General features: G+C 42.8%; 1 protein-coding gene and 1 pseudogene across 2 annotated transcripts; both read left to right on the top strand.

The window, feature by feature from the left end:
• The first annotated feature begins 4248 nt into the window (after positions 1-4248).
• LOC100774686 lies at positions 4249-5285 on the top strand (annotated as a pseudogene).
• A 12496-nt stretch (positions 5286-17781) lies between these two features.
• Positions 17782-27236, top strand: LOC100774396 (zinc finger protein 58). Of its 2 annotated transcripts, none has more exons than XM_027400110.2 (4): positions 17782-17905; positions 19374-19500; positions 20578-20673; positions 25889-27236. In XM_027400110.2, the coding sequence occupies exons 2-4, from the start codon at positions 19377-19379 to the stop codon at positions 26917-26919; spliced, it is 1251 nt and encodes a 416-aa protein (XP_027255911.1). In that variant the 5' UTR covers positions 17782-17905; positions 19374-19376; the 3' UTR covers positions 26920-27236. The 2 variants fall into 2 exon arrangements, with proteins under 2 accessions (XP_027255911.1, XP_035296534.1); XM_035440643.1 differs by lacking the exon at positions 17782-17905 and adding an exon at positions 18060-18176.
• Positions 27237-27741: the final 505 nt, after the last annotated feature.

The raw sequence follows: 27741 nt of genomic DNA, 5'->3' as shown, positions 1-27741 counted from the left end.
GGTAAAGTCAGAAGAGAGCATCACAAGGTCATGACAGAAAATAACATGGATGGATGTGCAAAGAGAACAAACAACCCGTGCAAATGTTGGGGAATATTTAAATAAAGCAAGGATTGAATTCAAACAGTGAATGCAAACATGTATCCAATCATCAGAAATATGTTAGTGAGAAATTTTAAATGACATGTCAAATACAGTCAATAGAACTTCTTGAGAATGTGTGGAAGAGTGGAAGTCACCGCACGTCAATTGTAGACTTCTGTCATTTCACTGGTGATAAGAACTATAAAGTGAATTCATAAATTATGAAGCAGAGGATAACCTTGAACCCCTGACTTCTTGACTCCACTTTGGAACAGCAGGGATGAGAGCACAGATTAAAGTTTTCTTCTCAATCATAGGTTTGTTCATTTTAAATCACATGTATACATGAAAGGTTTGTATAAGTGAGCATGCTGCCGAATCATCTCGACATTGTAAGAAGGGAGCGTTGATGCTCTGTGCTTTTCTCACTTTAAATAATGCAAAACACAGTGCTGTTATTTTCCTGCTGGCTAGTGGCATTAACTATTTTAATTATAGTCCCACACCTCACTGAAAATGCTGGTGTTTAAGATGAGGTGGTTTGAAGCCCATGCTTCCTAAGAGTAGGCTTCAATGTCAGATGTCAGTCTCTAGCTCACAAACACTTGTTTCGACTGAAAAGTGAACAGCACAAAGAACAGGAGGAGGAGCCAACACTGTGTCAATCACAGGACCCTGAGAGACCCAGAGCTCTTCAAATTCATCTTTCAGTCTCCCCGACACATTATAATACTTGGGTAAGTCTTTCTAGAACTGTTGAGGAAGCATTGGGGAACCTGGATGCCACGTTCGGTGACAGAGTGGGTTTTAGTGAGTTTAGACACTACAGATGACATGCAAAGACGGAAGAATAGCTTGTGATGAGACAATGCAGACTGCCTCTCAGCCTCTAGAAACATTCAAGTCCCCTCCCACCTGTCACCAACAAACCCTACACCCAAGTCCTTCCCAGACCAACTCATTTCTCCATTTGGAAAAGGAGTCCCAATGTACTGTCTCTGCAGGAACTGGATGATCTATTACTATTTTCTAGTACTTTTCACTCTGCACTATGGAGCAAACAGTTGTTTGCCTGGTGCACAACCCAAATTCTTCCCTCTAGCCGATTATTCTGCCCCTATATGAGAGTGTCAGTCTCAGAACTCAGATCACATTGATGATCATGAAGGACTCCTATTCAAAATAGCCATTCACAAACCTAATTATTCGTTCCAAAGAAAATGGGACCAACATTCCAGGTACACCAACCACCCTTGTGGAACTCCCTGTGCCTCCAAACGAACTAGTTTAGGAACTTCTGTCAACTCAAAGCAGGAGTCCTAGGCTGGCTATGGAGTACGGGAGGGACCAGAAACCCAGTTTGCTTTAGAGGTCGTGGGAAATGCCAGCTGCCCTGTGAAGATCGCTTCTCCAGTGAGCTACCAACACAGGCTCAAGGCTGTCAAACGCCCCACCCTGTCAGGACAACCCCGGATTTCCTGTAGTTCTTACTCCTGGGCCCTGAGCCAGCTCCCCTGTCCCAGAAGTGCGGGGTGGGCCCCGCCAGAAGCCTCGTGCAAACACAGCTGTCACCCTCAGAACCAACTGCTCTGCCCTCTCCGCAGCCCTGTGGGGGTTGGCCTAGCCTATGTCAGCACAGCACCTCGGAGTCAGCTTCTTCCTGCTTCCCACCCACTAGCCCTCGCGCACGGTTCCAGACCCGTCACCCTGCACGGTCCCTCAGGCCTGCAGGGCTGCGCTGCAACCTGCACCAACCTCCATGTCAGAGATGCAAACCGATAACTGAGTGGGACCCGATGCTTGCCCAACTTTGGGGAAGATGCACGTGTGCAGATCCAATGCGGAAACACGGTTTCCAGAGCGGCTCCTGGTGACATCATAGTGGCAGAGACTGCATTTCCCACAAGTCTGTGCGAAGGAGTGCCAGGCTCCCAGAGATGGCAACTGGTACAGTTCCTGGGATTTTGCCCTTAGTGTAGATAAGGTTGGGGGGTGGCGCGGGGGCGGGGGGAGATCAGCCTCTGCCCTGGGACCAACACAGGGAGTCAGGCTGCTTTTAAAATGCTGAATTCACTACAGGAGATGTTTGAATGTGGGCCGAGCCTTCGACAGTTGTGTTAATTAGGTTTGCAGGTTATTTCTGGCCAACATGTTGCGATTCAAAACTTTTAAAGTCAACTTATTATGGAATCGTATTTCGATGTGTAAAGTTCACATCGACTCGATTTTACTTTAAAATAATTCAGAAAAAAAAATGGAAATGGCTATTTCTCTTTAAAATGATTTTCGAAACCAGTCTACGTGGCCCTCCCTGTTGTCACAACTGCTCAGGAGCTTGAGACAGAAGGACCCCAAACCCAAGGCTAATCTGGGCAAATGAAGAGATCTTGTTCAGAGTAAAAAAGGCTTAGGGAGCATCTTAGGGGTAAAGACAGCCCTTGATTACAACAGAAGCTTTGGCTTAATACCCAGCACTACACACACATAACTACTCCTTGTTCTCCTGTACTGACACAATGTGCACCATACATAGATAAGACTCTGGGATCCATACAGCTAAGGGCGTGGGTCAGGGAAACAGAGATATTTAAATCACTGAACAAAGTTAAAAAGTCCAACTGTCTGATGTTTACTTGCAAAGAAATCCCAGCATCTATCCCAGGATCTTTGCAATCTGTCTGTCAGTCCCATGTCCACACTTTCATCCATTAGTCCGGGTAAGCAATTTTGTATTGTGAGGGCTATACAAGAGCTTCATCCAGTTCTCTCTGCTTTTTCATAAACTCGGGCATGTCTTCATCGCTGGGTGTGCTATGAGCTCATGCTCACCTCCCCTGCTCCATTCCCAAGTGGAGGGACACAGCTCCCGGGAGCATGTTGGCGTGTGTAATCACTGCCAGTCCATCATCATGCATTGTCAAATCCCCTGTTGCAGAGCTTTGAACTGTCTTCAGTTTCCTCTTTTCTGACCCCAAAACTGATCCCATTTGTCACGAGTATCTGCGTTCAACTTCTCTCAGTTTTTCCAAATCAGGACACAGAGACAATTTATCCTTAGATGCAAAGGTATCAGAAAAAGCTTCATGGGAATGTCAAATGAGCCCATTGGAACAAGCCAGATTGGCGCTGTTCAGTATTAAGACCTTCTATATCTTAGTAGGAAGGTTTATTCCTGTATGATCATGACAGGAATCAAAGTACAAACCTCTAGCATGAGGAAAAGTTTATGATGGACACTGACTCACTCATGACAAAGCTATTTCTCAGCTGACAGAAGATCGCATCGTTATTTTTAATCACCATAAGGAAATCATTGTAGTGAGATATCCACCCCGCCCACATCTGTAGCACTGACCACGCCCATTTGGGTGTGGTCACAGGTGTGGACGAAGGTGACAGAGGGTAGAATTAGATCTGGAGTCCCAGACCCCAGCTTGCTCTTGCTTCCGGTCAGTTGGGTCACAGAGAACAACAACCTGAGTGGATCCTTGGAGCTGGAACCTGCGGTGGTCACCTGTCTCTTGTGTAAGTGACTTCTCCCCGAAATAAATTATATTTAATATTTAAACCTAATCCGTGCCACTGAAAATCATATTGTCTTTTATTCTTCCATGCAGTGATTAGTCTGGGTTTTAATAATTAGTGACACAGATGCCAGTATTTTTGTAGTATTAGGCACAGGAGCACGAACTAAACAGGCTCTGTGGTAAATATAGAGATGTGCAGGTGATGGCCTTAATCACAACTTGTCCCACAGAGGCTCACATCTTTTAATCATTTGGTCCCCAATGAGTGGTGCTATTTAGGTAGGGTGGGGTGGCTGTGGTGGTTTGAAAGAAAATGACCCACAAAGGGAGTGGCTCTATTAGGAGGCGTGGCTTTGTTGGAGTGGGTTTGACCTCGTTGGAGGAAATATGTCATTGTGGAGGTGGGCTTTGAGGTCTCATATATGCTCAATCCCATGCCCAGTATCTCAGATCACTTCCTGTCGCCTACCTAACAGGATGTAAAATTCTCAGCTCCTACTCTAGCACCATGTCTGCCTGCATGCTGCGATGTCCCATCAGGATGATAATGGACTGAACTTCTGAAACTATAAGCCATATAGCACTATAAAGAATTTAGGCTGCCGCCACGCCCGCCGGCCACGGCTGCTCTCCCAAGATGGTGGCTTCTCTGGGCAAGTATTTCAGCATTGGGAGCCAGGTGTCGTGAGGGACCTGCCAGGAGCAGCAGCTGCAGGGCGAGGTGGTGGCCTTGGACTACCAGTCCAAAATGCTGTCTCTAAAATACTTCTCTTCCAGTGGAAAGCCCAACCACAGACATCTTGCTTATAAACTTACACTATGTTTCTGAAGTGGAAATAATTAGTGATGGAAGAGAAACCCCTCCTCCACTAGCATCACTTAATGTTAGTAAGCTTACCAGCAAAGCACAGATGGAGAAGGAGTAGTAGTTGAGCCAGGCCTCCTCCTGGAAGGCCAGCAGCTCTTCCAGACCATTCACAAGACCATTAAAGACAGTAAATGGCAAGAAAAAACATCGTAGTCATGGAAGAAGTTGTTAATACACCCCCATATTGTAAGGAGCCGTGGGCCCAAAACTATGCGGCTTAAAGCCCACCTTTGTAAGACTTTTAATGACCTGTAAGTTTGCGGCTTAAAGCCAGCTCTGTGAGCCTCCTGTAACCTGTAATTAGATACGGTTTGGCCAAGCGGAACTGCTAACTGCTTCTGTTCCGAGAAAGGGTCTGGAGCTTTTCTGTTCGCTGTTCCAAGAAAGACCACTAGATGTTCCGGCTGACAAGAAGAATGTTCCAGTCCCAGCAAATACCTGATGTTCCTTCTATTATTCCCCCCAATTCTATTGTTGCAGGGCTATTTAAGCCCACTCTAAGCCTCAGTAAATCGAGACCTTGACATTGCACAGACGGACTCTTGTCCTTTCTTGCGCCGCTTGGTCTCCATTCCTTTCTCGCCCTCATGACCCCTTTAGGTGACAACCCCCTCGAGACCCGAGAATAACCTGGCCTGCTGGACGGGTCACCATATCAAGTGGAAAATTGTAAAGGTAAAGAGGGGCGTTCACTGAGCCATGTACGAAAAATAGTTGAAAAACATTTTAGAGATGTGGAAACCCAAAAGATACTGCAGTGTTCACAAGCCCAACAACCATAGAAGGAGGCTGCCCTGTCATCCTGAGTCCACAAACATGCAGGACTCTTCCAGTATCCAGCCACAGAGACGATGGTGGTGGCTTGAGCGGAGGCAGGCCCGGGGAGGAAAGGGATTCTATATTTCCTGCTGACTCTCACTAAAGAGCCAGTGTTTCAAACAACCTAGACTTGAACAAACACCCAACAAAAAGAACAAGAGGATAATTTAAAAGTTGAATCATTACTTGACTAACAGACTGCGTGCGACCCACCATGTCCTTTTCACAGCCCCTTCTGAAACAGTCACCTTGTTAGTTTTATTTTTGCAAATTCCTTTCCACTCTGCCCTTCACCTGTGACTTTCTTTTCCTGGTCTGTTTCTGCCATTCTGTTTTTATAAGTGAACATACTTGCCTTCTGAATGATTGAAAGAAACTTTTACATCTTTTCTTCCAAAATAAAAATAACAAGCTGACTGTGATTCTGAAGCTGAGACCAGAGCAGAAGAAAGAGGTCTCACTTTAAATTTTTCCTTTTGTTTTCTTAACTTTTTTTCTCCTTTTTTGCACAGGGCATGGCTTGAATTAGTTTTATTTTTCTTAACTTTAAATATATATATATGGAAATATATTTTAAAATGTTCTCTAAGTATTTTCTGCTTTTTGCAGGTCTCTTTTTACTAGGTCATGGCCACTCTTCCCACCTCATCCCTCTGAAAACAAAAATGTGTTGTCCTTTCTACCACCCAGAGCCCAACGATTAACTTGACTTAGTTAGTTCACAGCGAGAATCTCCTGTAGACCTGCAGAGCCAGTGTGCAGACAGGATTCAGACTTGAGGGCCCAGATGGCTTTCTGGTCTTTAACTCTACGTACCTGTCTCGAATATGCTCCCAACCTCAGGACTCCTCTGCCTTTGTCTTCATGGTACTAGATGAACCCTCACCACTCTCCACTTGGGAGTCAGCCGCCCCTCCCCGCTGTGCCTCTGCAGGAAGAAGTGGCTTGCATGGCACATCTCAGCTCTTCTTCCTCCGGCCTGAGTTCCTCTTCTAAGAAACCTGGACTTGATCTACCCTGACCTTTCTTAAGGCTATGTCCAGAGCCGCTAGCCCAGGAAAAGCTTGAATAACCTCTAGTTTCTCTTCTACCATCCTCCTACTCTTCTGCCCCTTCCTACTCCTGAAATCTTACAAGCTAATGACAGCTTGTATGTGCTCAGCCAATGGGCAGAAAACCTGGGAAGAATCTCTGGACTTTAGCCCACCAGTTTGCCTGGTTTGACTAACCTGATGAGAGCTGAAACTGGTACTTGTTGACCCTGCACCTCCAGGGTAGTCTTATGGGGCAAAATGCCACCACCTGAATATCAGGCACTGATTGGGACATGGGCTAAAACTACTTTGGGGGTAGGGTGGGGCTTTTTTTTTTTTTGGTCATGATCTCTATCCCCTCTTTTTAAAAAATTAAATGGAGAAGAATTAAATAATTCAAGCCCTGCCTTCAAAAAAAAAAAACTTTTTTTTTAGTATTGTTTAGCAAAAACAATAAAACGCAAATTTTTTTAACCATCAAAAAAAAAAAAAAGACTTAATTAAATCTTCTTTGTAACAGTTGCTGTGGTCTGCTGAGGGAATTTTGTCACTGAGGCTGGGCTTTGAAAGTTTAATGATTTGAGCCTTTTTTTTTTTTTTTTTTTTTTTGATTTTTTGAGACAGGGTTTCTCTGTGTAGTTTTGGAGCCTATCCTGGCACTCACCCTGGAGACCAGGCTGGCCTTGAACTCACATAGGTCCACCTGCCTCTGCCTCCCGAGTGCACTACCAATGCCTAGCTGATTTGAGCCATTTCTAGTTCACCCTCTCAGCTTTGTGTGTGAGGTCCAAGATAGGAGCTCTTGGTTTCCATGCCTGTATCTTGCTGCCATGTCTCTCTGCCATCATAGCCTCATATCTTTCTGGATCCTTTAACAAAATAAACCCTTTCTTCAATAAGTTGCCTTGGTCATAATGTTTTATTCCAACCATAGAAAAGGAATTCAGGACAGTTGTGACAGAAGGATATTAGAACCCTGCAAGGTCTAGGAATGATGACTGTATTCCTACTGGTCCTTACTATTGAAAGATGTAGTGGAGGAACTGTGCGTCTGGTAACTTTTAGTTCCTAGTAACCTGAAAAATTATTGCATCTTAAAAAAAAAACAAACAGATAAGCCTGATAACCTTCAGGACTCTGCCCTAGTTAATCATCACAAAGAGTCCAGACTACATGCAGCATGCTTGTAAATAATTTTACATGCAGACAGAACACATACCATCCACGAGGGACTTCATATTTTATATAGATTTGAACCAGAAACACTGCAATATAAATATATTAAATTAAATTGACATAACACTGTAGGCAGACTTTTCTGTCCCACCAGTCAGTTCCCAAATAACCACACTGAGACTTACTAATTATAAATGCTTGTCCAATAGCTCAAGCGTATTACTAGCTAACACTTACATTTTAAATTAGCACATATTTCTTGTCCACATTCTGTAACATGGTTTGATGCCTTTACTCAGTATGGCAAGTTTATCTCCTTCTCTCTGTTGTGACCAGGTGGCAAGGATCCACAAAGAGACCAGGGAGACAGACCACTGATGCAAATGCATAAGGTTTATTAAATTGTTTATCCTACACCGAGGGACCCCCGTCTAGCTAGCTGTCACAGCAGCCTCCAGAAGGGGTGAAGTTCCTGATCTACTGCTGGGTTTCAAAGACAAAAGTTACAGGATTACATCAGTAGGTACAGGTTGGTTTCTGATTGGTTGACATTTGAGGAACAATCAAGAAATTTCTCAAAATCATATTTTGTCATGAAATACCTGTGTATCAATTATTCTTATTGGTTAGTGTTGAGAGGGAACATTCTGTGGTTTCTATGGCTTTGTCTTGTTACTTGAAGGTGGCTTGTTTTTTTATAGATACCAATAGTTTTCAGAAATGTGTCATGGAGACTACAGGGGGAGGTTTTGGTCTCCCCTGGAGATTTTTTGTGGCCAAACAGTTCCCAGGAACCAAGTACCTAGGAGACTGGTGGGAGGTGGGGGGTCTGGAGTTTTTGTGTTCAGCTTTGGCCTTAGGCTCCAGGAGGCCAGAGGATCTGGAGTTTCCTTGTGTTACATGCCTGCATGTCTTTTCTGTAGCCTGTCATGGCTTCTAAAGCAGGGCTGAGTGAGGGTCTGGTCCCTTCATTCCTAGAAGTGAAGCCTTTTAGTTTGGATTACCCCTTCCACTCTCCTTGTCACCTCGAGATCCTGAGATTCCTCCCTTCTTTTCTTTCACACTCTTTGTCTTTCCAACCCGAACTAACCTCTACCTGTCCAGCTATTAGCCAGTCAGCTTCTTTATTAAACCAATCACAGTGACGTATATTCACACAGCGTAATGAAATTTCCCACATAGCTCAATATAAGCACTATGGAAGATTAAATGAGAATGACCTTCTAGGTTCATATGTCTTCAGATTGGCCCACAGTTGATGAACTGTCTGGAATGATTTAGGAGGTGTGATCTTTAGGTAAGGTGTGTCATTGTGAGTGTGTTATAACCTGTCTTTGTGTGGCTTCAGTAAGATCCAGCATACCTGAGAGGGGAAGTGTGGATTGAGAAATGGCAAGTAAAGATGCTAAGAATAAGACAGAATCCAGGCATATAGTCGGGAGGGCAATCCATCCACTAATGAACGCCCCAAGTTTATTCTTAAATACCCCAACCAAAAAGGGGAACATGACAAAAGACTTCTTTATTATGTATAAGGAACAAACAGACAACTTTCTTCCTTAATTCTCCAAACATTTGGTAACCACATCTTAGACTCAATTTCCCATTATCTGGTCTTGGGGGTCAAGAGTAACCACACATCAGACCAAGTCTGCTGTTACTTAGATAAGATATCCACGACCAAGACCAAACATGCTACTGTACTACTGTAGCCTTGCCTTAACCCTTTAGGTTTCTTTTTCTTTCTTTCTTTTATTTATTATTACTATTTTTTTTTTTTGGTTTTTTGAGACAGGGTTTCTCTGTGGCTTGGGAGGCTGTCCTGGAACTAGCTCTTGTAGATCAGGCTGGTCTCAAACTCACAGAGAGATTCACCTGCCTCTGCCTCCCGAGTGCTGGGATTAAAGGCATGCGCCACCAATGCCCATCGACCTTTAGGTCTTATGACTTTAACCTTGGAAGAGTAAGGACGGTTTTGAACTCTCTGATCTTAAGTCAGTATGGAACAGAGCCATCTCTGTGAGCCCCAACAGGAGTGGGCTTTGAGGTTGAAAAGCCCACCTGGCCCAGTGTCTGCTTGCTGTTTGTGGACCTGAACATGCAGCTCTCACCCATCTCTCCAGCACCATGACTGCCTACCCCTGTGCTTCCCATGATGTTGATAATGAACGAATGTTCTAAAACTGTAAGCAAGCCCCAAATTAAATGCTTTCTCTTATATATTGCCTTGTTCACATTGTCTCCTTACAGCAGCATAACAGTATCTAAGCCATGTGCCATTCATCAAGTATTATAACCTTTTTCTACATCAGAGGCCATGGAGAGGCATTTCAAAAATCTGAACAGGGATCAAATGCATGTCAGGAACAAACCTGGGCAGAACAGATTTTCATTACATTGTCAACTCTGGTTATGAAAGTGTCTGCCATAGTGTCCTCCACAGTCACTATCAAAAAGATCAAGTGCTATGTATTCTATTTTAAATTCTCAAACAGTGTTGTTAGTCTCATGCTTGACTATTTTGTCACATGATCAGATACTTAAATGATATTTAGTCTGTGAGTTCTTACCCTGGCCTGCTCCTTCTCATGGCCCTTGTCACTATCCTTTGCATCATTACTGAACTCTGTAGAAATCCTGAAACCCAGATGACAGCCTGACCTGCTGCATCAGACTCTATTTTCATTTCACCTCATATTCATGACTCTGAGCATTAACTGCTGAGAAATTCCTCCTCCCTCCCCATGACTTTCTCCTGTGACGGATCTATTTGTGTGTGGTGTATAGGAGGACATGGCAATAAATGTAAGTTCTGTGGATGCATTCATTTTACACTTCATCTGTGTTAAATGGATCTTGTCCAACTGGGCTTATAGGATCCTTTACCTGTCTTCCCTTGAAGATGGATACAGTGTGAGATCATGTGACCATTTCGGATATGTCTGAGGAATATTACGCAACTACATAAGAAAAATTGCTAGCTCTCTTTCTTGCTGTGAAAAATCCAGGTTGGTGTCAAAAAGCACACAATGCCTGTGTTAGGGTTTCTATTGCTGTGATAAAGACCTTGAGGAGAGACAGCTTAGAGAAGAAGGGGTTTATTATAGACTACAACGTCAGGTAACTGTCCATCCCTGAGGGAAGTCAAGGTTGTAACCTGAGGCAAGAGCTGGAGCAGAGGTCACAGAAGAACACTGCTTACTGACTTGCCCAGCCTGCTTTCCTGTGCCATATAGGATCGCCTGCCCAGTGTGGGTACCACCCATAGTGGACTGTGCTGTCTCATATCAATCACTAATTATAAAATACCCTCTAGGCTTGGAACAGGTCAGTCTTAGAGAGACATCTTCTCTATTATGTTTCTTTCTTCTCAACTAACCCTAGCTAATGCCAACTTGACAGGAGAAATATCCAGCCCAATGCATCTTGGTATTTATATCATTACTGGTTTTAATTAAATTGAAGTATGTTATCATAAATTGGTCTTTGTTTCAGGAAATGCTGACATTCTGGGATGTGGCCATTGATTTCTCACCAGAAGAGAGGGAATGCCTGGAACTTACTCAGTGGAATCTGTACAGGGATGTGATGTTTGAGAATTACAGCAACCTTCTATTCCTGGGTAAGGATCTCATCCATAGGGGAATTCTTATTTCACCATGAACCTGTAGCTTACTTGCTTTGTACTTTATCTCTTGGGAAGATTTCAACAGCGAATTTCATATCCTTCGTTTTCAGACAAATTAGTGAGATTGCGCTATTAAGACTCATTTCAGGGTTAGAGACATGGCTCAGTGGTTAAGACCACTGCTCTTCTAGAGGACAGGGGTTCAATTCCCAGCACCCTCATAACTCTCACACAGATATACATGCAGGCAAGACACCAGTGCACATAGAAAATAAAATTAAATTATTCAAGAATCATTTCACTCTTTTCTCCCTTTGTGTTTAACCTTTCTGTGTTGTCTGTATGTTTCCTTCACTCTAATGGGACTGTTGGAAATTCAGTGGCATGAGACATGGAGTACGGGTGTTAATGGAAGTCTTTCACAATTCAGATTTCATATTTTCTCCCTTTACATAAAACTCAGAAGCTGGATGCTGTAAATTCCTTCATGTACTGTTAGACCCCCGGAAAAATTCAGGTATCCTGGGTCCCAGGCCACGACCTCGGTCACCACAATCACCAGGCAGATTCGAAAGCTTGATGCAAACTGCATGAGGCTTTATTGTTTTTTAACGAGCTAACCCCATGTGAGCTTGGGTCTTTTACCCACCTGCCATGGCGGATGGCTAGCAAAAGACAGTTTGAACCCGCTGCGAGAGATCTTGTAGGGCAGCATAAGGGGAGTATCTAGGGGTACACACAGGCTCAGGATTGGTGTGCCTCCAGGCTTGGAGGGCTTGCCCTGTGTTGATTGGCCAACTGGTTGTTACGGCCCATAGGCCCTCCCAGGGTGGTTGCTATGCTCTGTGCATCATTGCTGTGCACTTGTCCGTAAAGCACACCCAGGGTTGTAAAGCATAGCGCCACCAGCTAACTTCTGATGGGTTCCTTGTCACAAGGCAGGCACCTAACCTCTAGTGACTAAGACAAGGTCATAGCGAGCACGTGTTACTGTCATGGCTGCCAAAATGGGGAGCTGGTCCCTTCAGTACTATAGTGATCCTGTTAGACCCCCAGAAAACTCAGGTATCTGGGGTCCCAGGCCACGACCTCGGTCACCCCAATCACCAGGTAGATTCGAGAACTTGCTGCAAACTGCATGAGGCTTTATTGTAATTTAACGAGCTAACCCCATGTTAGCTCGGGTCTTTTGTCCACCCACCATGGCGGTTGGCTACAAAAGACAGGTCCTAGGAGCTCCCAAGAGATCTTGTAGGGCAGCGTAAGAGGAGTGTCTAGGGGTATGCACAGGCTCAGGATTGGTGTGCTTCCAGGCTTGGAGGATTTGCCCTGTGTTGATTGGTCAACTGGTTGTTATGGCCCATAGGCCCTCCCAGGGTGGTTGCTATGCTCTGTGCGTCATTGCTGTGCACTTGTCCGTAAAGCACACCCAGGGTCGTAAAGCATAGCGCCACCAGCTAACTTCTGATTGGTTCCTTGTCACGAGGCAGGCATCTGACTTTCTAGTGTCTAGGACAAGGTCAGACAAGCATGTGTTCGGCCATTATGACTATCGAAAGGGGAGCTGGTCCCTTCAATCCTTTCAGAAAACACTAATGGAACTGATTGTCTGCAGTCATTTATTACATCATCTCTTTTTTTAGGAGCCATGCACTGGAAGGGATGTGTTAATTCCCAGTAGAAGAGCACTCAACCAATCCTGTTCTCTTTTCTACAAACAGGTCTTGCTGTCCCTAAGCCACACCTGGTGACATTTCTGAAGCAAAGACAAGAGTCTTCAGGAGTGAAGAGACAAGCAGGAGCCACCCGTGCACCCAGATGTTTAGGAATGCAGGGTCAGGGTCAGAGTTGAGATCCAAATATCCCACAGAAAGGCAGACTTTCCCATGTGCCTAGAAACACGATTCTATGGGAATCATTCTTTAGGTCTTTCTTCATGTCTTGCACATCTCTAGATGTTTATGATGGTTTTAGTGGAGCATCTACTTCTTCTGTGGCATGTCTTTTGTACCTTCTAAAATAAAACTCTATGTGTAAGATAAATATTTTCTATTTTGATGATGGCACAAATTCATACAATCACATTTAAAATTTGTTTTTCCAGGCTTGGCTGCTTTATAATTTCATGGGTGTCTGACTATATATCATCTCTTTTTATAAATGGGTTTCATTCTGTCAGTAAATGCCCTCACAACTTACTTAGCTATTAAACTTCAATCAAAATATCATTATGTATATGTTGTATTTGGTTATGCCCCTATTCTAGAAGCACAGATTATTTCTACCTATATTTTCTATCTATATTTTATCATTGATGCTCAGAGTCTATACATCTTGAAATAAACTTTTTCATTTGTGCTTCAATATTTATGAGTAAATGTTTCCTTTAACAAAATCTAGGCATGTATGAAGAATATTTCATAGCTTTTGTTCATATCTCAACTTTTATTCAACAGGAACAAGAACTAATGATTATAACATTTACAATAAGCTGATTGATTTTAACTCACTATGTATTCAACTCCAGAGAATTCATACATTGGAGTAAACTTACAACTGTGAAGAATGTCCTAAGGATCTTAGTTCTTGTAAAGCACTTTCTATACACCAGAGACTTCATATGGTGTCGGGGAGCCAGGAAAATTCCATTAGAGGATTTCTGGAGGTCCAAACCTCCGGTTGCAGTAACCGGGAGCTCTGGTCTACAATTGTATTGCAGATGCTAGCTAATCTGCTGTTTAATGGCATAGCCTCAGTGGAAAACGCCTCCTAGTTTTCATCTCTACAGAACTAAGCATTTGAATAGGCCTGCACCGGGGCAGAGGGTGAGGTGTATGTAACATGTGAGAACAGAGAGAGTGAGGAGGTTCCAGGCAGAGGGGTTGCCTGGGAGAGAAATGGCCTCAGGGTCAAGGAAACACGGTTAGGAAACAGCCAGGAAGATGCTGAATAAAGAAGAGACTCCAGTTTTGCAGCATGGAACTGAGAGCTCTCTAAAGATGACAAGATGCCTGTGTCTGGTGTTTATCGCCATTGGGTTGCTAGGAGTTTCCAAGTCCAGGCTCCCCCACTCAGGCCGAACCTCATGGGTCCTGTGGTTTGGGGCTGAGACATGCCGGGCCACGACAATATGGAAACCCTACACACATAAAGAATGTCATAAGGCCTTTAATACTCACTCATCACTTTGTAAGTACCAGAAAAAATCATACTGATGAAAAAAAATGTGAAGAATGTAGCAAATCATTTTACTATCACTCAATGCTAAAGCAACATCAACAAATTCATTCTGAAGAGAAACTCTACAAGTGCGAAGAATGTGGCAAATTATTTTCCTGTTATCCATTCTTTGAGGTACATCAAACAATTCACACTGAAGACAAACCATATGTCTCGAACCCTTACCAGGTTTTGACCTGGTAGGAATGACAGACTCAGTGAGTTGGTTTTGAGTATAAGTTTTACTTCACACTATGTCAAAGCAACACACAAGCATAAGCAAACAATCCTAAGAACCACAGACAATAGGCTCACAGCAGGGGGTACCTCTCCTGGTGAGGCCCACAGGTTCAGGCTCCTCTGGATTCAGGCTGTCGAGTCACAGTTTAATGGACTGGTTGTCAGATTAGTGGAGGAGAGCTCCAGGACATAGAGTCATGGTATACTCTAAAATTCCTAGTTCTGAGCTGGTCCTTAAATAATTCGCTAAATCGTGCTAATCACACTTTACCACACTTCACACATTTTCACTCTTATCTACAATGGCTGGGCTACATGGTGGGCCTGTGCTCCCTTTCCTATAATCTTTCTTCAGCCAGGGCTTTGCCTGCCTGGTTGTAGCCTCTGTCTTAATCTCCCTCCAGCCAGGCCTTTGCCTGCCTGGTTACAAGGCTCCTTATGTTAGACCCCCAGAAAACTCAGACCTCCGAGGTCTCAGCCCACGACCTCAGTCACCCCAATCACCAGGCGGATTCGAAAACTTGCTGCAAACTGCATGAGGCTTTATTGTTTTTTAATGAGCTAACCCCATCTTAGCTCGGGTCTTTCACCCACCTGCCATGCTGGATGGCTCGCAAAAGACAGTTTGAACCCGCTGCTGAGAGATCTTGTAGGGCAGTGTAAGGGGAGTGTCTAGGGGTACACACAGGCTCAGGATTGGTGTGCCTCCAGGCTTGGAGGGCTTGCCCTGTGTTGATTGGCCAACTGGTTGTTACGGCCCATAGGCCCTCCCAGGGTGGTTGCTATGCTCTGTGCATCATTGCTGTGCACTTGTCCGTAAAGCACACCCAGAGCTGTAAAGCATAGTGCCACTAGCTAACTTCTGATTGGTTCCTTGCCACGAGGCAGGCATCTGACTTCTAGTGACTAGGACAAGATCATGGCAAGCACGTGTTACTGTCATGGCTGCCAAAATGGGGAGCTGGTCCCTTCACTTACACCATATAAGTGTCTTTCAAGGGGAACATGGTTAAAATTCTAATAGAGCCCTCCAAAAACTGAATTTCTTACATAGATTAACAGTTGAGAGTTTCAAGGGAGTTAAGGACAGGTGACAAATCCTGAGATGGATTACGGAGTTCTTTGTATGTAAATGTCAGAGAGTTGAATTTTAACCTTGTTCTGTGATTATGCCTTCTCTGTGTCCCTGAAGAACCTCCTACAGTGTAAGGATACTAATGTTCACAGAAAAACTATTTTTACAAACTGTGGATTTGGATCCGTGTCTGGAACATGAAGAGGGTAAGCACAGAGCACTGAGTTATCTATATGTAAGACTGCATACTAAGACAAAGCCTAAAGTAAACTCAAACTGCTTTACCATGAATGTTTTACTTATATAGTTTTGTTGTTGTTGTTCTTGCTATTGGTACTGGTTTTCTTCCTTTGTGTTGTTTTGGGGTTTTGTTCATTTATTTTTTTTCCTTTTTATTTATAGGGAAGATCTCTAAATATTCCAGTACAGTTTTGAATCAGGTCCATTTGTCAGAGCACTTAGAAGCACATTCAGGCACACTGGTTTCAAAATCATCATAAAGAGATACTTTTCTCTCCCATGTCAGTGTATTGCACACTTTTACTTACTTGTCTAACCATTGTCAGCTGGTAAATAATAACAGGGCAAATTCTCATTCATGATGCAAGCTTGGCCTATAGCTTTGGCTTGTCCCCAACTAGCTCTTATAAATTAACCTGCCTTTATTAATCCAGGTTCTGCCATATGGCTGTTGGGCCCCAGCCCCCATGGGGTTTCTGTGAGTTGACAGGTGCATTCTGTTCTCTAGTCCTGGCTTACAGCCCGGCCTTGCCCCGCTGGTGTCACATCTAGTACGAGAAAAACATGAGCTCTTACACCTGGGGTTTTTCCTCTGTTTTGTAAGTGTATATAAGGCTGCTCTCTCCCCTCAATAGAGAGAGAGACAGAGAAGTAAAGATGAAAAAAAGGAGACACACATAGCACAAGCAACTGGATGTCTTGTCTTTCATTTTAAATCTCCAGGCTTTCGCCGGATACATTAGACTTGTTCATGGTGCAGACACCACAATGGCTTTTTAAAAATGGCTCCATCATTTTGTATGCGTGACTTGGTCCTCGTCTTGATGATGCCTCTGGGCAGCTAGACTAATCTCTTCTCTCTCCCCAGAAATCCCACGTGTCCTCTCCTGCCTGGCCATTGGCCATTCAGATCTATTACACCCATCAGAAGGTGCCTTGGCAGAGACACATCTTCACAGTGTATGAAAAGATTACTCCACACAGTATTGCTTCATCATTTTGAGGTACAACAGAGCCAATGTGATTTTTAAGTGTATGATATAAAAATCAGAACATATGGAGCAGAAATGACCTGGGAGCCTGATAATTATGTCACAGTCTCGACTCAAGTCCAGTCATCCTGAGTTGTATATCTGGAGGTGAACACCAGACAGAGTCTCCATTTGAAACCAAAACATTGTTGTTAAGAAACCAGTTTTTTATCCATTGTTAAGTCTCCATACATCACAAGAACGACTTCCTGTTTCCTGAGACTAAAGAACTCAGCAAAACCTGTTTACCTGTTTCTACGGTACTGAAATAGGACCCCATGGTGTATGCCTACTATATAGCATACAAAAATAACCTGTGGTGATTGCATTTTTGCCTTAAGAAAATGTCGAGACAGCTTGATCATTCATTCCCCTCCCACATGATGGATTATTGAACATAAATTCACCCTCTTTTTTATTTAATCATTTCTAACCGCAAGTTATTTCGACAGGTATTTCCTATGGCACATATGACCTTTTTATTGCATCTTTTCCAACTGATAATTATCTCGACTTTTTTTTTTTTTCAACCCCAATCCTTTGCCAAAGAGGGACATCAAAAGGCAATGAGGAGTGACACCCAACGGCCCATTTACTGGCGCTCCTGAAAACAAAACAAAACAAAAACAAAAACAAAACAACAACAACAAAACCCAAAACTTGATTTAATCAGACATTCGGGCAATTGGTTTTTCCTCAGGCCAACCGCTGTCCAGCGATCTCATTTTCTTCCGACCATCCTCTACTGCATGCAGGAAGCCAGATACAAACGCAGGAAGACTGAGGAGCATCACAAAGGGAGTCATCCGAGCAGACTTCTGGGAAATGTAGTCCATCCGACTTGACGTCACAGAGAGTCGTCCAGGAAACCCTTTTCCGGATTTAGATTATACACGTGCTCTTTCCCCAAAGTTGGGCGCGAGTCCTGCCCCGCTGCGTCTCCTGCTGCGTCTCTGACTTGGAGGTTGGTCCAGGGTGCAGCGCAGCCTGAGGCTCTGTGCGGGGTGCGGGGTGTGGGTTCCGTCTTGGAGGGAGCAGACCTGGGCTGGGGGGAGGGCGGTGAAGCTGCCTGGGAGGAGCTGGGCTGAACTGGCTGGGACTTGGGAGGTTGCAGGTCAGGGCTGGGAGAGGACGATGGGACTGCGCCGAATGATGGTTTCCTTAGGACGTGCAGCCCGAGTCCGCCTTAGGCTTCTGGGACAGAAGAGCTGCCTGGGAGCAGATAATAGCGCAAGGTCCAGGACTAAAAGCTAGTGATGGTCAGCTGAGGTGACCAGGACTAAAAGCTAGTGATGGTCAGCTGAGGTGACCAGGACTGCAAGCTAACGATGGTCAGCTGACTGTCTGCTCCTGAGGTGGAGCTGGGAGCTCACTGAGCAGCTTGGAGGGAAGCAGGCTTCACTAGCTGAGCTATTCCACATGGCTGCTGTCAGATTTCTCATTAACTTAGAGCAATTGGGTTTCTGACCCCTCCTGTACTCTATCCTGCCTAGTGTAAAGGTCTTGAGCCTTGATTGTGTTCGTTTTCTCTGCCAGATAAAGAATTAAGAGAGGAAAAATCTGAGGAGAAACAAAGGTCACTGGTATGAAATTCTGGAAGACAACAGACAGATCTGCCAGAGTCAGCTGCTGTAGAAAAGCTTAGACTAGGGGTGAGAGAGCTCACTTAGTGCCGGCATGTGGAGGGAAAGACCCACAGAGCAGAATGGGGACTAGGAAGGCTTTTGGGTCAGGTCAGCAGGGTGAGCTGTGTATATTCCTGTGATTTAAAGTAAACCTGTGACAGAAAAGAAACTTCAGTCTACTCTATTGCACATCTTTGTCATCTCTGCAGTTGTGAGGGGGACTGCTTCATAGCAAATTCAAGTCCTAGGCTACCCAAGTCTGTGTCAGAAAACCCTTGAACATGCCTCATGGATGTGATAAATAACTTTGTTGTTCACGTCATGTTTCTTACAGTGACAGATCCATGCAATCAGCACTGTGGTGATTTAAGAACTACTTGTGGTTCATTCTGTTAACCCACTCCATGTATAATTTAAACTTTTGTCACTCACATGCTTTTCTTAAAGACATTAAATTTTGGTGATTGGACAGTTGTTTAACCTGAGGCAAGAAGTGGAGGAGAGGCCACAGAAGAACACTGCTGACCGACTTGCCCAGCCTGCTTTCCTGTGCCATATAGGATCGATGCCCAGCGTGGGTACCACCCATAGTGGGCTGTGCTGTCTCATATCAATAACTAATTTAAAAATTGGATAGGCTTTTTGGCACACAGACTTATGGAGGCATCTTCTCAATGATGCTTCTCCTCCAATGACCCCAGCTAGTCTCAAGTTGACAGGAGAACTATCCAGCCCAATGTATCCTGTATTTATATTATTAATAGACTTAATTAGAAGTGTATTATCCTCCATTGATCTTTATTTCAGGATATGCTGTCCTTCTGGGATGTGGCCATTGAGTTCTCTCCAGAAGAGAGGGAATGCCTGGAGCCTGCTCAGTGGAATCTGTACAAGGATGTGATGTTGGAGAATTACAGCCACCTACTGTTCCTGGGTGAGGATCTCATCCATAGTGAATTCTTTTTTTTAATTAAAATATTTATTTATCTTTATATGAATGGCTATTTTGCTGCATGTATCAGTGGGCATAAAATGTGTACCCAGTGCCCACCAAGGCCAGAAGAGGGTGTAGACACTCTGAAATTGAAGTTACAGCCAGTTCAGAGCTTCCATGTATGTTCTGGAAATTGAACCCAGGTCCTGTGCAAGAGCATCCAGTGATCTTAACTATTAAGGCATCTCTCTAGCCCTGCCCATATATAGTTTATAAACACAGATGCAAATAAAAGAACAATGCATGTCTATGTGGTAAAATTAAATTTAAGTGGTTATTTGGGATTCTGATAATTGATAACCAGCTTCTTCCACCTCTTACCCCATCCATCCTCTCCTCTCTCTCTTTCCCTCTCCCTCTCTCTCTTTCACTTCCTCTTTCTCCCTCTTCTTGGCCTCCTCTGTTTCCCAAGCATTTGGGCATGCATTGTTACTTAACATTTTGAAGAGATGGCAGTGTTTGCTTTTCTTGCTAACTTTTTCATAAATTCTCCTCTTTGGATTTTTCCTATTTATTTATTTATTTATTGTCTTTTTTTTTTTCAAGACAGGGGTTCTCTGCATAACAGCCCTGGCTGTCCTGGAACTCTCATTGTAGACCAGGCTATCCTTGAACTCACAGTAATCTACCGGCCTCTGCCTCCTGAACACTGGGATTAAAGGCATGCACCACCACTGTTTTTCTCTTTTTTATGTTTAATCTTTCTCTGTTGCATATCTGTGTCCTTCACTCTAATGGGACTGTTGGAAATTCAGTGGCATAAAACATGGAGTATAGTTGTTAATGAAATCTTTCACAATTCAGATTTCATGTTTTCTCCCTTTATATGAAACTCAGAATCTGGACACTGTAATTCCTTTATGTACTGTAGTGATCCTGTCAGAAAACATTTATGGAACTGATTGTCTACAGTCATTAATTATACCATCTCTTTCCTTATGAGCCATGCACTGGAAGGCATGTGTCAATTCCCAGTAGAAGAACACTCAACCAATCCTGTTTCCTTCCTACCAACAGGTCTTGCTGTCCCTAAGCCACCCTTGGTGACATTTCTGGAGCAAAGACAAGAGTCTTCAGGTGTGAAGAGACAAGCAGCAGCTACCGTGCACCCAGGTGTGTAGGAATGAGGGAGTCAGGGGCAGCGTTAGGTCCAAATATCCCACAGAAAAGCAGTCTTTCCCATGTGTCTTGAAACATGATTCTATGGGAATCATTCTTTAGGTCTCTCTTCATGTCTTTCTTGTCAAAGTACATCTCTCAAAAGTTTATGATGGCTTAAGTCTCTTCAGCTTCTTATTTCTCCAACATCGAGCTGTGTTTTATTTATGGTTACTTCCAAGGTTTTTCTTTTTGTTGAGCCTCCACTGTAGTGTAAGACTCAGGGAAAAAGAACTTGGTGCTGGTCAGACTGAGCGTCATTTCATCATTCCTTTGCAAAGGTTGAGAGCAGACTTATGCCAGGAGGATCTCTACACCAAAGTGAGCATTGTTGGGTTCATAAAGCCAAAAACACAATTGCATCACAGAGACCCAGGCATGACAGAGGCTCAACAGTTTGAGTTCTGATGGTCAGAATAATTTGGGGGTGGGGAGCAGTTGGATGCAATTCAGACAAACTGGAGTCACTGTGGATAGTTCATTCCCCACTGATCTTAGGGAAGATTCAAAGCATTAGCATATTGGAGAAGGGATTCTGTTAGAACATTGGGTACATTAATTTAACAGAGATTGTTTATTTTTTCAACACTTTTACCACCAGTTGGTTCAGTAGGTTCTGACCATTAAACCTAGGAAGAGTAGGACAGGATGACCTACAAGGCCTTCCATTCTTGATTCAGGGATGCTCATCAAACATGATAATGGGTACAACTGTGTGCCTCTCTTTCATGGCAGTTAGTAGAATTAGGCCTTTGAGTGAGTGTTAACACTCCATGTTTTTTTTTTGGGGGGAGGTTTGTTTTGTTCTGTTTCAAGGTAATGTATTTATGATATATTTGGTCTAATTTATTTGCATTCATTCCCAGTCACAACTTGTTAAAAAATTATAAACTTTTATGTATAAACCTGATGTTCCCAGGTACAACAGAGCTACTAAAATGTTTTGTTTCAGATCGAGTCAGGGTTGCCACTGTGTCTAGCCCTATAGGAAGCATTATGGCTAATATGACAATGAGTCCAATTGGAGGAAGAGATCTTGTGGTCACTTCTTCTCAAGGTTTCCTGTTGATTTTCAAACTTCCTCAGTGTAGATTTTCATTGGCTTTCTGGTTGGTTTGGCATGGGAGTAGGGCTAAGGAGTGTAGGCAGAGTTCTTCAATAGGGCCTAGATCACCTCTGTCCTGGAACTATGCTCTTGTAGATCAGGCTGGTCTCAAACTCACAGAGATCCACCTGCCCCTGCCTCCCGAGTGCTGGGATTAAAGGCATGTGCCACCAATGCCTGGCTATACATTACATTTTTAAATGACCTAGATAACCACAATACTCCAGAGTAAAAACATGCATACAGTATGGCCCAGCATTTGCAGAAAATCCTGCCTAGCCATTGACTGTAATAATGACAATAACACATGTTCATATTGTACAAAAAAGATGGTTCCACAGCAGAGGAGCTTGTCCTAGATGTCTCTGGAAGGTGACTGAGAATGACTGCCCTGGTTGAACTTTCACAGTCCACCTCACCTCCTCCTCAGGCCATATGACTTTCTTTACTGATGTGGTTTGTCCACACATGATACTTGTGACTTAGTTTAAATATTGCCCAGAGTTCAGCCTGCTGTGCCCCCTGGCCCTGTGGCAGAGCCTCTGTCATGTATTATCTGCCACTTTGCTGATATATATATATATCCAGGCATTGACCTCTCAGCTCTGGGATTAACTTTGTTAAGAGGAGGAAATTCAAAACCAGGGGACAGGGCATGGCTGTTTGAACTACAGAGTGTAGTTTCCATACCAATTGGCTGGCAGGTATAGGTACAAGGTTCCCCTTGTATCCTCAGTCCTCAGTTCAGGAGACATGGAGTGCTGAGACATTGCAGTGAGCGTCTCCATTACTTGACACATGTAGGGTGTGGTGCAGAATCTAAGATCCTCCTCAGCATGAGGGAATCCTGTCTTGTGGGACATGAGCTGTGATCTATCTTCACTCCAGATATAGAATAGGATTTCCGGATCTGAGTTACAGGCTGGAGGGAGACAGGAACAGCAGACACTGACAACTCCTGTTTCCCATGCATCCTTATCCTGTGTTGACACTAGAATGCCATTAATCTAATAAGTCTTAGGGTAAGTTTGCTAACCTTACTTAAGAAGTGACCACAACACATGGTTGTGTCTTGCCATGCAAGTGTACTCCAGTCACTCAATTTCAAAAACTAGTTTTCTAGGTTTTTGTTCTGTTTTGTTGTTTTCTTTGGTTTTGTTTTTCAAGATAGGGTTTCTCTGTGTAGCTGTCCTAGAACTGGCTTTGTAAACCTGGCTGACACCAAAGTCAGAAAGAGCTTCCTGCTTCAGCTCCTGAGTGTTGTGATTAAAGTTAAGTCACCACTCCTGGCCCAATAACCAGTTACTTTAAGTATATCTAATTTTAATATCATTCCTCATTAAGCAAAAACAAGTTGGTTTCAGTTACCTACTTTAGGCTTACCTTTGATGACCTGTACAGAGGACTCCATAATGGAAGGTAGAAATTTTTTCCCTCTAATATTGTGTCTGTAAATGAATTATGTTTGTATTTAGCATGACTATAAACATAACTTTGAGCACTAAGTATATTTCATGATTCATTAGGTGACTCATCATTAACTATTATGTATGAATTACCTTTGTTGTAACAGCTTACAACAAAATAATGACTCTCATCCAATAAGGCCTTAACAAATGAAAGCAGTTTACCTCTGCTAAAAACTTCACACTCAAAAATTAGTTGTTGAACTGAAAATTTTTTATACCCATAAAGATAAATACAGTCCATGGAGGAACTAGGAGCTTCAATCTCCTAATCCCTTTATACTGTACTTCACAAAATCTAAGCCAATCCTGCTTGTTTCATCATAAAGAATACCATAAGGGGGAGCGAGCTCGGGGCTAGGGTAATCAGGTTGAAGAGGAATAGACATGGAGTTGCCCAGACCCACTAATACAGCCTCAGAAAAAATGGTACATGGCTCATGGAGCACAGGCAGTGGGACAGCGGAACCCTGCAGCTTCCAGTAGCCTTGAATCTAAAGTGAGCTCACAGAGTGGCTGACTCTGTTCCACAAAGAGGTCAGGGAAAGTGATAAAATGTAAGGCGCAGAACCATAGCTGACACAGCATAGATGGAGGGCACTATGCATTCACTCATTCAGCATCCACAGAAATAGGGAAGACCTGGATTTAACTGAAAGTTTATCTATTACTTCCTCAGTCCACATCTTTACTCTCAGAAGGAGACACAGGGAGGAGTCCCTGTCAAGGTTTGTTTTGTTTTGTTTTGTTTTTCCCAGAATCTGGACCAGACAAAAATACCCACACCTACCACATTGGAAGACCAGAAGGACAAGGTTTGGTTTTGTGTCAGGAAATACATTGGTTATTCCAGCACACTTTAACTTTGGTTTGATTGGATTTATAAAGCCAAGCCCCAAATTACATCATACCAGAGGCAGGTCTAGGGCTGAAAATCCAAAACTTTTAGTTCCATTCATTCAAACAATTTGTTTTATATTATAAACCAGTGGATGTTTCAAAGCTGCAAGTAAGGCGGCATGAGAACATTTTCTCAGCAGAATTGTTTAGTTGGTAGAGCAGATGGATAGAACTCAGGCAAAATCAAGTTACTTGGGGCAGGTCACTAGCAGACTGTACTATTTTCTTCACATCTAAAAAATTGCACACATTTCTAAATAACTAGGTGTGAAATCATTGTAAGAAACTAACTTCACGCCTGGTGGTGGTGGCACATGCCTTTAACCCCAGCACTCCGGAGGCAGAGTTTGAGACCAGCCTGGTCTACAAGAGCTAGTTCTAGAACAGGCTCCAAAGCCACAGAGAAACCCTGTCTTGAGACCGCCCACCCTCCCCTCCCAAAAGAAACTAACTTCACATGAGTTTTGTGTCACAAGTACGGATGGTGAAAAAAGTGACCCCATCAGAGTTCTTTGTCTTTGATGAAGATATCTTCTAATTTTTTTATCACATACTCATTAATAAGAACTTAAAATGTCGATTCAAAGTCTATGTGACTAAGAGTATGTGTTTAATAGTTTTCAAAATTTTGTTGAGTTCAAATTTTTTTCTTCACTTTGCAATTTGATATTCTTTGGTATTATTTTGGAGTTGTGTATAATGTATAATAATTTGTTATATATTCCCTATATATTTTGGATGGATACGACACACAAGGACTGTGTAAGATTACAAAATTGTGATTTTCTACTTCATGGGTAAACACAAGCCTCCTGTTTGCATGGCTTCTTCATTGTCCCTCTATTTAGGGCTCATAGCTGTTACCCTTGTAAATAAATAAATCTTGGAAATACCATCTCCTGGCATGGTTACCTACTGTACTGATCCCAGAGCGCTTGGGATTTGTAGGTAGCCTGATCTAGATAGTGAGTTCCAGGAGAGTAACGTCTACACAGAGAAACCTTGCCTTAAAAAAGCAAAAACAAAGAAGAGAAATAAGTAATTTTATCATTTATTCACTGAGAAATATGTTGTCTCAGCAAAATTTGTGTAATTCACGGGTGAACCTCAAGTTTTTGTTTATTATAACTTGTTATGCTTCAGGTATATATTTTCTTGTTATCGAAATAAAAAATTAAATAGTGTTCTGAATTTTTGAGCTATAAATTTAATCTTGTTTTGGACCATCTACTTCTTGTACAGCATATCTTCTGAACCTTCCAAAATAAAGCTATGTGACGGATAAAAATTTTGTATTTAGATGATGCCTCAAATTCATTCAATCCCGTTTAACTCTTATTTTTTTCCAGGTTTTTGTACTTTATAATTCAATGGATGTCCCGCCGTATAACATTTCTCTTGTTGAATGGGTTTATTTCTGCTAGTAAAATGCCATTATACCTTACTTACCTACTAAATTTTGAATATGCTATTATGACTATGTTCTATTTGGTTGTGCTTTTATTCTAGTAGAAGTATATGCCATTTCTACCTATAACATTTTATCATTTATGTTTAGTGCCTATAGGCTTGAAATATGCTGCAATTTCTCACTTATCTTCAACATGTATGAGTAAATGTTTCCTTTCAAAAAGATATGCATTATAAGTATGAAGAATATTTCCGAGCATCTGTTCATATCTCAACTTTTCTTCAACAGGAACAAGACCCAAGAATTACAATGCATATAACAAGGACACCAATTGTAACTCACTACGTATTCAACGCCAGAGAATTCAGACAAGGGAGAAACCCTACAAGTGTGAAGAATGTGGTAAGGGCCTTAGTTCTTATAAAACATTTTCTATACACCAGAGACTTCACACTGGAGAGAAACCCTACACATGTAAAGAATGTCATAAGGCCTTCAATACTCGCTCATCACTTTTTATACACCAGAAAAATCATACTGATGAAAAAACCTACAAATGTAAAGAATGTGGCAAGTCATTTTACTATCCGTCAATGCTGAAGCAACATCAAAGAATTCACTCTGGAGAGAAACCCTGCAAGTGTGAAGAGTGTGGCAAAGCTTTTTATGTTCCTTCATTCCTTCAGGCACATCAACGAATTCATACTGCGGAGAAATCATACAAGTGTGAAGAGTGTGGCAGATGTTTCTCCTCATTTTCATATCTTAAACAACATCAAGCGATTCACACTCAAGGAAATCCCTATAAGTGTGAGAAGTGTGGCAAAAGGTTTTACTGTTTTGCAAAGCTTCAAGAGCATCAGACAGTTCACACTGGAGAGAAATCATACAAGTGTGAGGAGTGTGGCAAATGTTTTTACTTATCTTCATCTCTTCGGCGACATCAAACAATGCATAGTAAAGACAAACCCTATGAGTGTAAAGAGTGTGGCAGATGTTTTTACTCATTAGTATCCCTTAGACGACATAAAAAAATCCACTCCGAATATAATCCTTATACGTGTGTACAATGTGGCAAACGGTTTTCCTATTCTAGGCATCTTCAAGAACATCAAACAGTCCATACCGGAGAGAAACCATACAAGTGTGAAGAATGTCACAGAGCCTTTCATTGTCACTCATCCCTTAGGAGACACAAGAAAGTCCATAATGGAGAGAAACACAACCAGCGTAAAGACTGGGACAAAGGTTTTTCCTCATCTTCCCGCCTTAGACAGCATAAAAGAAAAGGGAAAATTCATTCTGAAGACAATCCCTAGAAGTGTGCAGAGTGTGATAAACACTTTGTTAACCTTTATAGCCTTACTCAGCACATGATATTTATACAAACTTTACTTGCTCCACACTTAAAACACAGGAAATGATTCTTTCTGACTAAAAAGTCACTGAGTATGAAATTTTTGCTAAAAATCCAGATCTTATCCTGTGACAGGATAAATAAAAGACTGGGACTGGTATTGGGGTTCAAATTTCAAGCTGGTGATCAGAAAAGCAAAGTAGCTGGCCACTGTCTCTCACCTCTGGCTCAGGCTGAAAGGGCTGATTCACGAGCTCTTCACCAAGCCTCAAACTTTTTTGTTGTTGTTTTTTGTTTGATTTTTCTTTTCAAGATGGTTTCTCTGTGACTTTGGAGACTGTCCTGGAACTAGCTCTTGTAGAACAGGCTGGTCTCAAACTCAGAGATCTGCCTGCCTCTGCCTCCTGAGTGCTGGGATTAAAGACATGCACCACCACCGCCTGGCCTTCACCAAGTCTCAAACTACTGCCTCTCCTCAGTGTTGCTGGAGAATATATATGTCTTCCTATTGTCAATGTGGCTGGCAAATAAATGCCAGTGTGACTGGAGAATGAATGCCTGATACTGAGATCTTGCTCCCATCTTATATACCTCCCTAATGCTTGGATTAAAGTTGTGCGGTCCCAGGTGCTGAGATCATCTTTGTGTGAGCTGTTTCTCTTTAGGACTCAATCAGTCTTGTTTAGATCTGGGTGGCCTTGGACTCACAGAGATCCGGCTACCTCTTAATCCCGAATCCTAGGATCAAAGGTGTGTGCCTGGCTTGTGGCTTTGCTTTCTGAAT

The sequence above is a fragment of the Cricetulus griseus genome, chromosome 2 (assembly GCF_003668045.3).
Source record: "Cricetulus griseus strain 17A/GY chromosome 2, alternate assembly CriGri-PICRH-1.0, whole genome shotgun sequence".
Lineage (NCBI taxonomy): Eukaryota > Metazoa > Chordata > Mammalia > Rodentia > Cricetidae > Cricetulus > Cricetulus griseus.
This window is presented reverse-complemented; position numbering and strand designations above follow the sequence as displayed.